General features: G+C 38.0%; 1 protein-coding gene across 1 annotated transcript; it reads right to left on the bottom strand.

Annotated features, from left to right (window-relative positions):
• Nucleotides 1-3387: 3387 nt before the first annotated feature.
• LOC129806805 (uncharacterized protein K02A2.6-like) lies at nt 3388-7419 on the bottom strand. Its single transcript, XM_055855578.1, has one exon. It carries the CDS (start codon nt 7417-7419, stop codon nt 3388-3390), a length of 4032 nt encoding a protein of 1343 aa, XP_055711553.1.
• Between the last annotated feature and the right edge of the window lie 6617 nt (nt 7420-14036).

The raw sequence follows: 14036 nt of genomic DNA, 5'->3' as shown, positions 1-14036 counted from the left end.
CAGCGAAACAACCAATTTCACGCACGTGTTCTATTAATCTACACGATTTCTCATCGTATGCTCCTCATCAATGGCATTTTCATCTGTATTATTCCGCGATGACGGTGCCACTCGAGGTTAGAATTTTGTTCATGAAGTGTACATCAATCGCACTTCAGTGCCATTTCCAAGATCCTCTCAAAACACATTCAAATGAACGGGCAGGAAGGGTATTTCTGTTTCCCGCCAACTTTTCACTGCATTGTTCACTTTGGCATTTGAACTTGAAGGAAGAGATGACAGATTTTTTTCTTTTCTTTCGGAATCCAAAGTTAATCAACTAATTGCACAAAAAGAGCCAGATTGTGTCATCATGTTCATATGAGATACAGAGAAATATTTCCTCTGGAGAAGTTACATGTCCATTATAAAGCGAATAGGTGGAATAATCTTCAAAGTACTGCAGGGTAACTCTTCGAGATGCTCGCAGAGCCGTAGCTTAGTGATTGATTTAGCAATTTTGACGCTGGCAGCAGGTGATGATGATATAATTTGGGTGAAAAATGAGCATCAAGTAATGGATGGTTCGCACATTTATCACTGACGCTCATTCTGTAATTTTTAAATTAACCAATGATGCTTTTTTGCTGTGTTCTTCTCAACAGAGAATTCCAGATTGTTAGATTGTCCTCTCAAAATTCTCTTTTGGGTACATTCTGTCAGGAAATTCCCTGACGTGTCAACAGTTTCAACATTCAACCTCTTGGCCTTTACAAATCTCTATTTCTAAAGTCAAGGACTATATACAATCTTCAATTAAAGTAACCACTTTGAGCTTTCTGTACAGTATTGTTAGAGAAAGAGAGGCGGAGAGGGAATTAAGATATTAGTCGGAAGAAGCTTTACTTATACTATATTGTTAAGGGATCTTCATATACTAAATTAATATGTCAATAAAATGTTGAGTTATAATTAAATTGAAATAAGAGAAATGTGATTTTGAAGATACATAGTCGATATTCTAGGTAGTGAAAATATTCTTTTAAAAATATTTTTGCTTTAATTTGCTTTAGGGCGAAGTGAGGCACCTTTGAAATTGGAGTTTTTTCTTGCATATACACCGAGAAAAATTTGGATGGTATTTTCTACAAATCGTGTCTTTAAATTCTACTGCCTCAAAAGATAGTAGAAAATACCATCCTCCATAGAAACTTTTCTTTAGAATCTACCATCTTGACATTTTAAAATTTACTATCCTATGGATAGTAAATTCTAACAGCCGGATGGTAAAATCTACTATCCTCATTTAGATTTTACCTTGACCTCTCTTAGATTCTAATATCCGGGAAGTAAATTTTACTGGCCGCATATTAGATGTTAAAATTTAACTGGAAGACAGTAAATTTTAACGGAGGATAGTAATTTGGATTGAAATTAACATCCAAGCCAGTAAAATTTGCCATCCTGCTGTTAGAATGTCATTTTGGAATATCGTGGGTGCCGATGCAACAGTTCCCGATATGCTTTGAATACATTATAGGAATTCGTGGTGCAGCTGGAAGATGCTGGACTGTCATCACAAAGGTCGCGTGTTCAAATCTCGGCGGAGTCGTCAATTTTCACGCACCAAAATGGCTTGAAATACAGAGAATGTCATCCAAGAAGGGCCCCAAGCCCTCAAACAATGGCCAAAAATCAATGAAAATAAGGAAAAATAAATTTTTCCGACATTTTTCATTCTAATATCCGGCTAGTAAAATTTACTATCCTGCCAGTAAAATTTACCATCCGGCTAGTAAAATCTAATATCCGGGGATATTAGAATTTACTATCCATGCAATAGATTCTACAAATTTTGACAGTCCAATTTAATATCGCGTTTGCTGGGTGACTTTTTTACTATCCGGCCATTAGAATTTTGTATGGAGGATGGTAAATTTTACCATCCACATTTTTCTCGGTGTATCTAAAAGAAATTGAGGATTATTACAATGTATGTAAGATAGCTTCACAAATTGGTTAGTAGAGTTAAATTATTTTGCGGTAAGGTCTAGTTCTAGTTACATTTAAAAATACGATAGAAAAATTCAATTTAATGCTACCCTAATTCAAAAGTGAAACACTCCCTCTCGTCAGCATTACATATTGATTCTTAAATAATCTTCTTTGGATAAAATGGGATTATTTGGAAGCATTTCCAATTAAAAACATTTGAGTTTTTCTCACTTTTTCCGATGGGCAAATAGAAAAGAAGACCACGAAATAGAAGAAAAAGATGAATGAAAAATACAACAATTTTTCTTCGTAGTTTTTTTCTTGTGCACATCTATTATAATACAGTAAGTAAATCTCAAATTCCAAATTGTAAACGGTTTCAAATTACCTCATTTTACCCTACATTTCAAAATTCTACTATTGACATTTTAGTTTAGCGTGTGAAGGCTGCATTAGGCTAGAGAAGTCAGCTAAAATTTATTGCTTTTCTTAGATCTTCTCCGAGCTCAGATGGGTTGAACTTCTGCAAAGATAATTTCCATTAGCAATTAGTATTTGACCAATTATCCTCTTACACAAATTGACACCGATGGAGTTACTTAGTGACCAATTACAGCTTTGAGAGAAATCGATAGTTTTCCCTGAGATTCTCATGCTTTTTTCCTCATCCATCTTGCGGAATCTTTCTCGCCAGTTTTCCCATAGTGCATTTCCCCCGATACCACCGTCAGGTAATTTGTCTAATCAGAAGCTGGGAAGGTGGCAGAAAGGGGTATAAGAAACAATTAATTACTGTTCACTCCCTCGAAGTGGCAGTGTTTTGTGCGGAAGATGGAAAAGGAATCAGTGAGCATAAATTGCAATGTTGGCAGCAATTTCCACGGAGACGCGGCAGAGTGTGAAGAAATGCAACGCCATTAGCGGCGCGCGAAAGACGTTGCAATTAAATGGGAGGCGGCGCTCAGTGGATGGTTTCTCAAGCAAAGCCTCAAGAGTGGTAGCTTGATGGTCCCTAATAAATTACAGTCATTATCGGTGTGTGATTGAGTGAATGTGTCTCGTGTGAGATGCACTTTTGTGTGCAACTTTAACCGGGAAAATGAGCGCGATTTTTGTGCTTTTTCCGTTGTGGTAAAATGCATCTTTTTCCACGCCAACCGTGAATGCCACAAGTATTCGGTGATGAACAACATGGAATAATACATGTTGTGGGGGGCCAAGCCTCTGGGAGAAGGGTGTCAATAATATTAAACACTTGTGTTATAGTCTTATTATCCCTTTATTAATCTTCTTCCACTCTGCACTCACTCTCACTCTCACTGTCACTGTCCTCACCGGCCGTCCGTCATATATCACTCTCATTCCCCCGTCATGAGAGGGCGCCACATCCTCCTTCTTCTTTCAAACTACTTCTCAATTCATGATGAAGTCCTGGAACCGTGTTGGTTTCCGAGAACTTCGATTCGGTCTCTGATGATCGGCATTCTCGTGGTCAGAGGCCGCTTGGGTATTGTCTTCTGCCTCATCCAGGTCCAGGTTTAAGTCACTGTCGTTTCCACTCCCTGCAGTTCCAGTCTGTTCCACATCTGGATTGTTGACCTCCAGTACTTTCTTGAAGTGGGAAGAGTTGCGACTATAAGTCTTGCCAGTGTTTATCTCTTTCACTTTAACCGTCGACCCTGCCTTCTCGATAACGATGAATTTATTTCTTCCAAAGGTAGTCGATAACTTGTTGTCAGGAAGAACATTTTTCATCAACACCGTATCACCAATCTGGACTCCTGACTTCTTGGCTCCTCTCTTCTTGTTCTCCGCCATTCTCCCTCTTTCTTTCAAAATTTTATCGCGGTCACGGTAATCGGTGCTAGGAGGTGTTGTCTCCACATCACTTAGCGAGGGGATTTTGCTGCGAATCGTCCGCCCAAAGCATAGCTCGGTAGGTGTCTTCCCCGTGGTAGTATGAGGAGTTGTGTAGTACATTAGAAGATATTTCTGCAGATCTTGTTTCCAGTTCCTATTTAGGGCATGGCTGATTTTCAATCTTTTCAAAAGAGAACGGTTTTGACGTTCAACTTCCCCATTCATCTGAGGCCAATACGGGGTCGTTCGATTGATACAAATTCCTCGCTCTTGGCAGAACAAATCAAATTCTTCACTAGTAAACTGTCGGCCATTATCGACTGTGATAGTCCGGGGATAGCCCATGCGAGTGAAAATTCTCTCCAGACGGTTTGTTGTCCCTCTAGCAGTTATGCAGTTCATCACTTCCACTTCCTTATATCGACTGAAGTAATCCACAATAACCAATAGATGTTCTCCGGAGGGAAGTGGACCCATAAAGTCAATAGCTACGTCCACCCAAGGAGCACTTGGAAGTTCCCGACGCGTCATTGGTTCAGGATGGTCTGGACGACTCACCAATCGACATCCCTCACAAGACTTAACAGTCTTCACAACATCGTTGTCCATTCCAGGCCACCACACACGACTCCTTAGTCTTTGTTTCATGGCAGTTTCCCCCGGATGGCCTTCATGTCCGAGAGCTAGCATTCGTGGCCGGAGTAGAGATGGTACGACAATTTTAGATCCTCGAATTACCAGATTACCCGAAGTACTGAACTCATCCTTAAATGCCTGGAACTCTTTGAGGGATGAAGACCACTTGCCGGACAATACACACGTCCGGAGTTCTTTCATGACAGGATCTCGCTCTGCGGCATTGTCCAACTCCGTAACATCTATGGCAGCTGATTCCACTATAGCTCTCACCAGATGTTCGTCCTCCTCATCAAATGACTCCTGCTCTTTATGAGTTGGCAATCTTGAAAGGCAATCAGCAATGTTATCTGATCCCTTTTTGTAGATCACCTTGAACTGGAAGGATTGCAGGCGCAAAAGCCACCTTTCAATCCGGGCACATGTCTTAGATGTTGGTCTAAAAATGACTTCTAGCGCTTTATGGTCCGTTTCCAGTTCGAAAACCCTTCCAAGAAGATACGTTGAAAATTTTTCCACTGCCCATACTAGAGCCAAAGCCTCTTTTTCCGTCTGGCAATATCTTTGTTCAGTCGGGGAGAGGCTTTTACTGGCAAAGGCAATTATAATGGGTTTCACTTCTTCATCGTCCTCGTACTGTACTAGGACTGCACCCAGTCCTACAGGAGATGCGTCAGCAATTACGCGAGTACGTCTATTATTGTCAAAATACCCCAATGTTTCGCAACCCATTATCATTTCCTTCAGAGTCTGGAAGGCTTTGTCATGTACTGATTCCCACTTGAAAGGTTCCTTGTCATGAGTTAGCAGACGGAGTGGATGTGTAATTGTAGCGCAGTCTTCTAGGAACCTACTCATATAATTGACAAGACCCAGGAAGCTGCGTAGCTCTTCTTTAGTAGTAGGTGCCCTAAAAGATCTGATGCTCTCAATTTTATCCTTAGCTGGGCGGATTCCTTCCGCTGAGATGCGGTGTCCAAGAAATATAATTTCATGTACTTTGAAAATGCACTTCTTGTGATTAAGAAGAACATTATGCTCTCTGAGTCGCTGTAGTACTCTCTGAACAGCTTCATCATGTTCCTGATTGTTTTCCCCAAAAATTACAAGGTCGTCAATATAGATGATTGTGTTGGGACATTTCGCCAACATCTGCTCCATGGTGCGTTGAAATAATTCAGGTGCGCAAGATATTCCAAACATTAAGCGCTTGTACCGAAATGCACCCTGATGTGTAATGAACGTGGTAATATTCCGACATCGTTCGTCAATCTCCACTTGGTGAAATGCATCCTTAATGTCTAGTCTGCTGAATATCTTGGCATTCTTCAATTGTGGCAAGAAATCGTCAAAGGTTGGCATCAGTCTGTGTTCTCTCTTAATAGCCTTGTTCGCTACCCTCATGTCCACACAAAGTCTAATATCATCGAGCCCCTTTGGAACAATCACCAATGGTGAAGCCCAAGGGCTATGGCCCGTCACTTCCTCGATGATATCCAAACGGAGCAGTTCCTTAAGTTTTTCTTCTACGCGCCCCAGTAGTGCAATCGGGGGTCTTCGTGGATGCTGACATACTGGAGTGATACTTTCATCTATCGGAATACGTAACTTGACTCCCTTAATCTTGGGAAATGGCGTTTTCTTGTTTTCCATGGGAATCACATTCAAGTTTGTGTCGCGCGTACTTGGTAATCCCAAAATGAGCAAATTCAGTTCTTTTGCTGTAGTTTTTCCCAATAGCGGCTGTGACCCATTTTTGACTACCAAAAAATTGGCGTATGCCTCGTATTCCGTTCCATTGTCATCAACAGATACAGCTGCGTCAAATCCTCCAAGAATATGAAGGTGAGAATCTTGACCGTATGCTTTTAGTTTTTGATCACACTGAGTGGTAGCATTTGTAATTCTCACTCCATTCTTCTTTAGGTATTCCCATGTCTTTTCATCAAGTACATTGTGGGTTGATCCAGAGTCTATCAGCATTTCTACTAGCACACCTCCAATTTTGCACCAAACGTACTCGTCCCCTTCACCAATGTTGAATATGAAACTGTTTTCAGAATCTTCATTTTTGTCATCTTCCACCACCCGGATTCGTCTCTTTTTGTTATCACTCGAGTCTTTAGCATCATTGTGGTTGTCCTTCCTTGAATCATCATTCTTCCTCTTTAGGTTCTTCTTCTGATTTTCCCGACTTTTGCACTCTGCCGCAAAATGGTTCATTTTGTGACATTTATTGCATTCCTTCCCAAAAGCTGGACAATCTTCTTGCCTTGAGAAATTGTGCTGTCTTCCACAACGGAAGCATTTCGACAGGCCGGATTTCCAGGGTTTTAGTCCTTTTATTGCATTCACATCAGTTCCAGCATCATCCTTTGAGTCGGAGAAATCTTTCATTTGCCCTTCAACTGTTTGGTAAGTGATCACTATTCTTAACACTGATTCGACTGTCAAATTGTTCCGTGCCAACATTTTCTTCCTAAGATCATCTGGAACCAACATCATGATTTTATCAATTATAGCTGCAGAACGACTAGCTTCCTTTGAGTCTCCAAAGTCGCATTTGTCAGCCTGTTCGATTACTCTCATCGCTCTCTGGTGGAGAGTTTCTTCCGGACGTGGCTTCAGTGTCCAGAACATATGCCGTTCATATGAATCATGTCGTTTCGGTGTGAAATATGCATCTAATTTCTGCACAGCTATCTTATATGGATCTATTCCTAACTCTGGATCAGCACTAACATCAGCTCCGCGAATCCGATAGAAAACGCGTTGTAATTCAATACCTCCTAGAGTTAGGAGGGTGCTTTTCATCTTTGTCGGGTCTGTTATCCCAATAGTTACAATATAATTGTCAAACGCTCGCTTCCATTCAACCCATTGTTCTCTTAGGGTGTGCTCTGGGAGTCCCTGGCACTTGAACGGTGGAAAGTTTAGGAATTTTTCCATTGTAACACTTCCTTCAAGCTAAAATTAAATTATAATACGAAAACACACAATAGAAATAAAGTGTTTTTTTTTTTATTTTTATTTTCTCTCTTGCCTTGGCGGAGTCTCTCTCCCTTACTTGTAAGCTCAATGCCCAGTATTAATTTTATTCTGATTTCTCTCTCTCTCTTTTAAAGTTGTCTTGTTTCAGTTCTTCTCTTCCGGAAGATGTGTAGTGTAGCCTTTCTCTCTGGAAAGAAATAAATTTCCTTTGTTTTTTCTTTTCTCTCAATGTTTCGACCTGTTTATTTCTCAGGCTCTAATGAAATTTTATAACATGAGGTCTAACTGACCCTCTCCCTGATGTCTCTTCTCTCCGGAGACAGAATACATCCAGGGCTTTTAGAATTGTTTAACACCCAGTCTAACTGACCAGTTCCCTGATGTATTTCCTCTCCGGAGGCAGATTACATCCAGGGCTGCCTCACTGGGCACTTATTTTTGGGGTTCTCAGTCTCCCAATTATTATTCTACACTCAACTGGTGTTTCTTCTTTTAGTTGAGAATAGTATTTAATATCATCCTGACTCTTTGTGGAGCCCCCATTTCTTGTTTTTTCTTGTCCATTCTTGACATCAAGATGGAATTATAACCTCACTTTTACATCGTGTTATAAACGTTTGCTAATTTTCACTTTTCACTCTTACCTCACAGATTCTCCCGTCGTCGCCAATGTGGGGGGCCAAGCCTCTGGGAGAAGGGTGTCAATAATATTAAACACTTGTGTTATAGTCTTATTATCCCTTTATTAATCTTCTTCCACTCTGCACTCACTCTCACTCTCACTGTCACTGTCCTCACCGGCCGTCCGTCATATATCACTCTCATTCCCCCGTCATGAGAGGGCGCCACACATGTCATAGCTTAATCATCATTTTAGCATTTTTCCTCGCAATGATACTCTTCACCACGTCTTGCAATTCATCCGTATAGAAATCACAACAAACAATGACTCTGCCACATCAAAATGATGTCTTGTGTGTCTCCTCTCTTAGCTTTTTCTTCTCGCAAAATCACGCACGTGCTATCCCTCAGGCAGACCGGGAAAAAGACGTATATTATCTTATTGCCTTCACTTTGCATTTCCACCGACAAATTATCATGACTATGGCTGTTAAGCCCTGGAATTACCTACAATGTTGTATGACAATATTTTCTTTTAAAAATATTCGATCAATAAAACTATCGGCCAAATTGAGTTTATTTTTGTATTTATTTTGAAATAATGTGCTCAATTTAAGGCGCTCAGAGACTAGCATTAGAATGTAAAATTTGCACAATTAATAGAAAATTTAGAAATTAAACCATAACTATTTCTGATTACCTCGTACAACACACCATCTTCCATTAATCCGAGACACTCTTCTCGGTTTTAAAATATAGAAAGTATAAATTCGCTTCTCAATATAGTGCCAGGAACCTGTTAAAATTTTGTCTGGTTACTCTCGTAAATTGCAGCTCTGTAATAGGTATACTCCATCTGAGACGTGAATTTCGCTAATCCTCCATAAATTTTTTGTTATACACTTTCATCCAGGGAATAGGGATTTGGCGATTCAATAACCATGGGGGAATCATCAAAGTTGGAATTAGATCGTTAAATATTGAACTGTCTGATGGCCCACCGCTACGTGTGAAGGCGTTTGATGGATCTTTCTCTCTTGGTGTGGATCGTAAAGATGCAAAAGTTCCAACTTATGCTGTTTTTATGGGTGATTTTGGTGCGGTCATATTGGGGCTCATAGTGCCATAGAGAGAAACAGCTGGACACCACTTTAAGTCATTCCTCATCTTCTAACACATCCATCCATGTCTCCCATGCTGGAGATCACCTGCAATTAGTTGATAATTCTAATGCTTAATGTCTTTTTTTTCTTCTATGCTCACTCTCCTAATATATTGTCTCGCAGAATGGAACTTTAATTTATATGGAGAGCTTTCGACACAAATTGATATCCACGCTTCGAATAAATTAATACTATTTATCGGGAATGTGGAATTAACTCTTTATTTCTTTCCATCTCTTCTAAATTGAGACGCACCAAAGCCGATACCCTAGCTTAGAGGCACTTTTTTCCCCACAATAAATTTGTCAGTGAAATTAAGAAAAAATCAATCAATGATAAATGACTTGACGATAACACCTAGAAGTATTCACTAGAACCGTGTAACGTGTTTTATGCAAAATCCGTGTAAATTATTTAACATAAAATGATCGTTAAATTTCCGGGATTTATATACATTTTGGAAGATGAGACATCTTCATCACATTTCGGATTCACCTGAGATGATTAGACCTTTTTCTTCATCTCTAGTCTTTCTCCTCTCGTTGTTTTTTTTTCTGCGCCTGATAAATAAGGCCATACGGAGTGTTTTCGAATGCCGCAAGTTTAATCACCAGAAAACACCATGACCTTCTAATATATTCGAATTTTTGGGGTCTTACAGATCAGAAAAAAATTTATTGGTTTTCACCAATAAAAACAAATTTAAAAATTGGGTGTAAGATTCGGTTGAAACCATAAATTAAATTCCATTCCACAAAAACACGAGCATCAATCTCTTTTGCATCTGTATCAAGGAAATATTACTCGTCTCACCCGCACATTTGTAGTAATTCAATGGAGCTCAATTTCTCGTAAAAACACCGCGAAATTCTAAATGAGAATGAGGAGGAATTTCTTTTGAAGATAGAGCAAAAGCAATTTGAATTTATAAATATGGCAAGAGCCAATTTTATAAATGGCACAAGACTCAAATATACTGTGATGAAATCCTCTTGTCCTCCCCAAGTTCTCCCTCACTCTCCTCAAATGCAATCCTGTTCAACCAACAGCCCAGAGCTTTCACATCATCATAGATGATGTACCCCGGGAAGTAAATGCTGAATAACCATCATGCAAAATGAATGGATGCTGTGAAAGCTACTTAGCAATGCATTTCATATGCACACACATCCAACCCTTGGTATATTATGAGGGGGCGAAGCAAGGGCGAAGGCCCAAATGTTGGGGCAACACATACTTATGGCCGCTTGTTCGGTGAGTTCGCCTCAAGCGATTTCCTGCTCAAATTCAAAATTCACCCAGCCATGTTTACAAGAGACTGCTGCTGTTTCCACGAGATTTTATGCTGGGGGAAGCATGGGTGGTGCCCAGAATTTCTCCCTCTGATTGCAATTCAGCTTCACCTCAACTCGCACCTCCTCCGAAATGCTATTCTCGGAATTTCAAATTAGCTCAAATATTAATTTACATCTTGAAACAATAATTTACTCATTCCCATTGATTTTCCCCATGCATCCCCACCTGCACGGAGAATTTTCCTAACTCTGAAAGGGTGTCATTTTGCAAATGGCTAATTCAAAGTGAAAATTACCACTCTCATGTGCAATGTGTTAAAATGCATTTTATTTGTTTTTTTTTCTTATGCTCTCTCAAGTCCTTTGTCACCACCATCTCTCTTTTTTGGCATTCTTGTGCAGTCACATGTAAAGCTTTTTCGCATTTTCCAAACGAATTCCTCCAGCAACAGATTTCTTTTTCGCCATCCTGTAGACCCCTTCTGAAATTGCAGATGCTGCATATGGAAAAGTGCAAAATAATAACGCTTTAGCTCAAACACCAGCCCTAATGAATTGCCCAAGAGATTCTCTTATTTATCATCTTCTGAGTGCATTTTACGAGATGAATTTTCATTGCTCCCCAGAGAACTTCCGCGTACCCTTTTAAATTATACAAAGGTGCCCCGGAAAGTGATGTGGAAAAGTGCGAAAAATAGCCTTGACGAAATGCTAAATAGATTGCATTTAATAGTGGAACTGAGAAAAAAATTTCTGTTAAATTTTATAATTAAAATAGCCCATAAAAAAATTATTGTTTATAACTACATTAAATACAGCAATTGTTTTCAAAATTGCCTATAAAATATGCTTTTAATATTCCACTGAGTCTTTTTATTAGGACAGAACTGAACTTGTTCACATATTATTTCAAATAATAAGTTATCTTTAGTGCAGTACGTAATATTTAAATTAAAAAGAAAACTATATTGAACCTGTATTATATACCGACTATTCTTTCTATAAAAGAATATCAATATATTACGATTAAGTGTCTCATTTTCCATTTTACTAATACTGAAATAATATAGCTATAGTGGTGATTATGAGAAGTTATGAAATTGGGCTGAAATTAAATTGCCATACAGTTGATTAGATTAGCTTGGTAATCTTGCTCTCTCTTTTTGAATGACCTATCCCCAATGAAATGTAAAACATATTGTAAAACCAAAACATACAACCGGAGAAAGGACATTTTTTACCGTTTAGTCCTGGAGGTTGGAATCAATGCTAAGACAGCGGTGGACGCATGGGGGGGGGTGTGAGAAAGGTCAAGAATGAGATGAAATAAATTCAAATTCAATTCAAATTCAAATATATATCGTTAATTGCCTGTATGTATTTGAAAAGAAAAAATCTTTAATCGTAAAACAGAACAATAAAATAAAATAGGGGAGATTGTTGAGAATTTCACTTAAATATTATCGATAAACTATTGTATGGTAAAATTAATTACCTCGTATTAAAGAAATTGTGCATAACAAATTATTAAGCTTTTTTTAGTTTAAAAATTGATAACGTTTCAATGTAGCATTTTAGATTTGAAGAAACTCTGTATCCATAAGTTTGCTTGCTCAATTTCGAACCTAGAAAACTTGAAAATACTGAATTTAAATGAATTTTAATTTTCTTGTAGACATATATTTTTAAAATTACATTTTTTAATTATAAACTCGCGATGAGTAATTTTATAAAAAAAAAACTGTGAATAAGTAAACTGTGAATGTGTTTATAGAAATAAAAACTGTGTTTAATGTCTAGCACACAATAAGTATTATTTTATAAACATGTTATTCAAACTGCATAGTGAGCTAAAGAGTGACTCAGGAGTTATTGGGTATAGTTTGAGTATAAGTTTATTAAGATTTTCGTTAGATAAGATTTAGATAAGATCTTATTTGCGTTATTAAGATTTAGTTACCCCCCCCCCTCCCATACTTACGAAGAAATCTTGAAGGAACTGTTATAAATCTATTAGCATAGCCGATATATCCGTAAAAATTTTTGCTTTGAATTCTAAGCATCTTTGATTTGATCATTAACACTAACAAAGTATTCAAAATCGACTCGAGATCCTTATCTATTGTTTGTAATAATAATAGTAATTTTATTTCCAAAAAGTTTATAGAAACTTGCCCCTCTAGAGGAAATTGCCTGACTTTAAGTCTTTGAAAACCTTTGAATATCTCATTTTTTCTTATTTCCTAAAGAAAAAATCCTACTGTATAAGCAATTTATACTACTAAATATTTCTTATTAATTTCGATTAATAAAATAGAATTTTTGCTTTAGAAAATAATAGAAAAAATTAAATATTCAAAGGCATTTGAATGCGGCAGCATTATCCCCATATTTTTCTTACCATATTCCCCAATATTTTTTTAAAACCTATTTTTTTAACTTCTATTAATAAATTGTTATAAAATTTTTGATATGATCAACAAGAATTCAAGGAAGTATGTGGTCAATTTATGAGTTTTAATGAAGTATAATTATATTCTAAAAAGTCTCATCTTTCTATAAAACTGAGGATTTATTAGTATGAAGCAAAACCTTATTTAATTCGTCACAGTAATCGACGAAACATTTATTAGATATCCAGATGGGCTGTTGAGGAAGGGGTGGGACAGGAAAAGAGGTGAACTGAAAACACCTGAGTGTTGATACCGCGCAGCGAAATGAAGTGTGAAGGAAACCGAGGGTGGTGTTTGATTGTGCTTTTTTACGGAACCGACGCGAGGCTGTCCGTCACTCCTTGTGAATGTTATTAATATCAGAAATCAATCAAATTAATCATTCTCCTCCAGCATTTCTCATGTCGATGCCAAGAGTTTGAGAAAACGCAAGAGGAGTGCTAGTGGAAGTTGAGATACAACACCCGAGAATTTTTAGAAGAGCTCCAAAATTTCTGTATAGGTATATTTTTCACACTCGGGAAAGATTACATCCAATCGAAGGTGTAAATCATCATTGCCATTAATATTTTTTTAATTGAATCTGCATCCAATTGTTACCTCAATTTGGGCTGCGAGATGATTTGAAGTGCGAGCTTTTATTTCACGCCTCAACCAGAGAGCTCAAATTTAACGTATGTAAATTTACACACGTACTTTATGCCCAGCACCAGCAAAATCATTTATCATTTCACGCGCGTTGCTAACAAATGACTTCTCATTTAGAAATTGGAAAATTAAGAGACAAGAATTAAACAAAACGCACGAGTGTTTGTGGCAATTGGAAAAACGCAAAAACATCCAAGATAGAGGTCTTCAAATGAAATTAACGTGAAATGATCATTTTGGTTTTTACCTCCCCAATCCTTAATACATTCTCCATAACACGGTGAATTTAAACATAGATGGAAAAATGTAGCGCGTGTTTCTGCTATTTCGAAAGATTTCAACGCTCTCAGCTGGGCTTCGGTAAGCAAATGAAGTCCAATCCCCGGAAAGAATAG

Source organism: Phlebotomus papatasi, chromosome 3, assembly GCF_024763615.1.
Source record: "Phlebotomus papatasi isolate M1 chromosome 3, Ppap_2.1, whole genome shotgun sequence".
In the NCBI taxonomy this organism is placed as follows: Eukaryota; Metazoa; Arthropoda; class Insecta; order Diptera; family Psychodidae; genus Phlebotomus; species Phlebotomus papatasi.
This window is presented reverse-complemented; position numbering and strand designations above follow the sequence as displayed.

Excerpts from the sequence above, each read along its gene's own strand:
- LOC129806805 (XM_055855578.1), bottom strand. The coding sequence starts at position 7,419 with ATGGAAAAATTCCTAAACTTTCCACCGTTCAAGTGCCAGGGACTCCCA.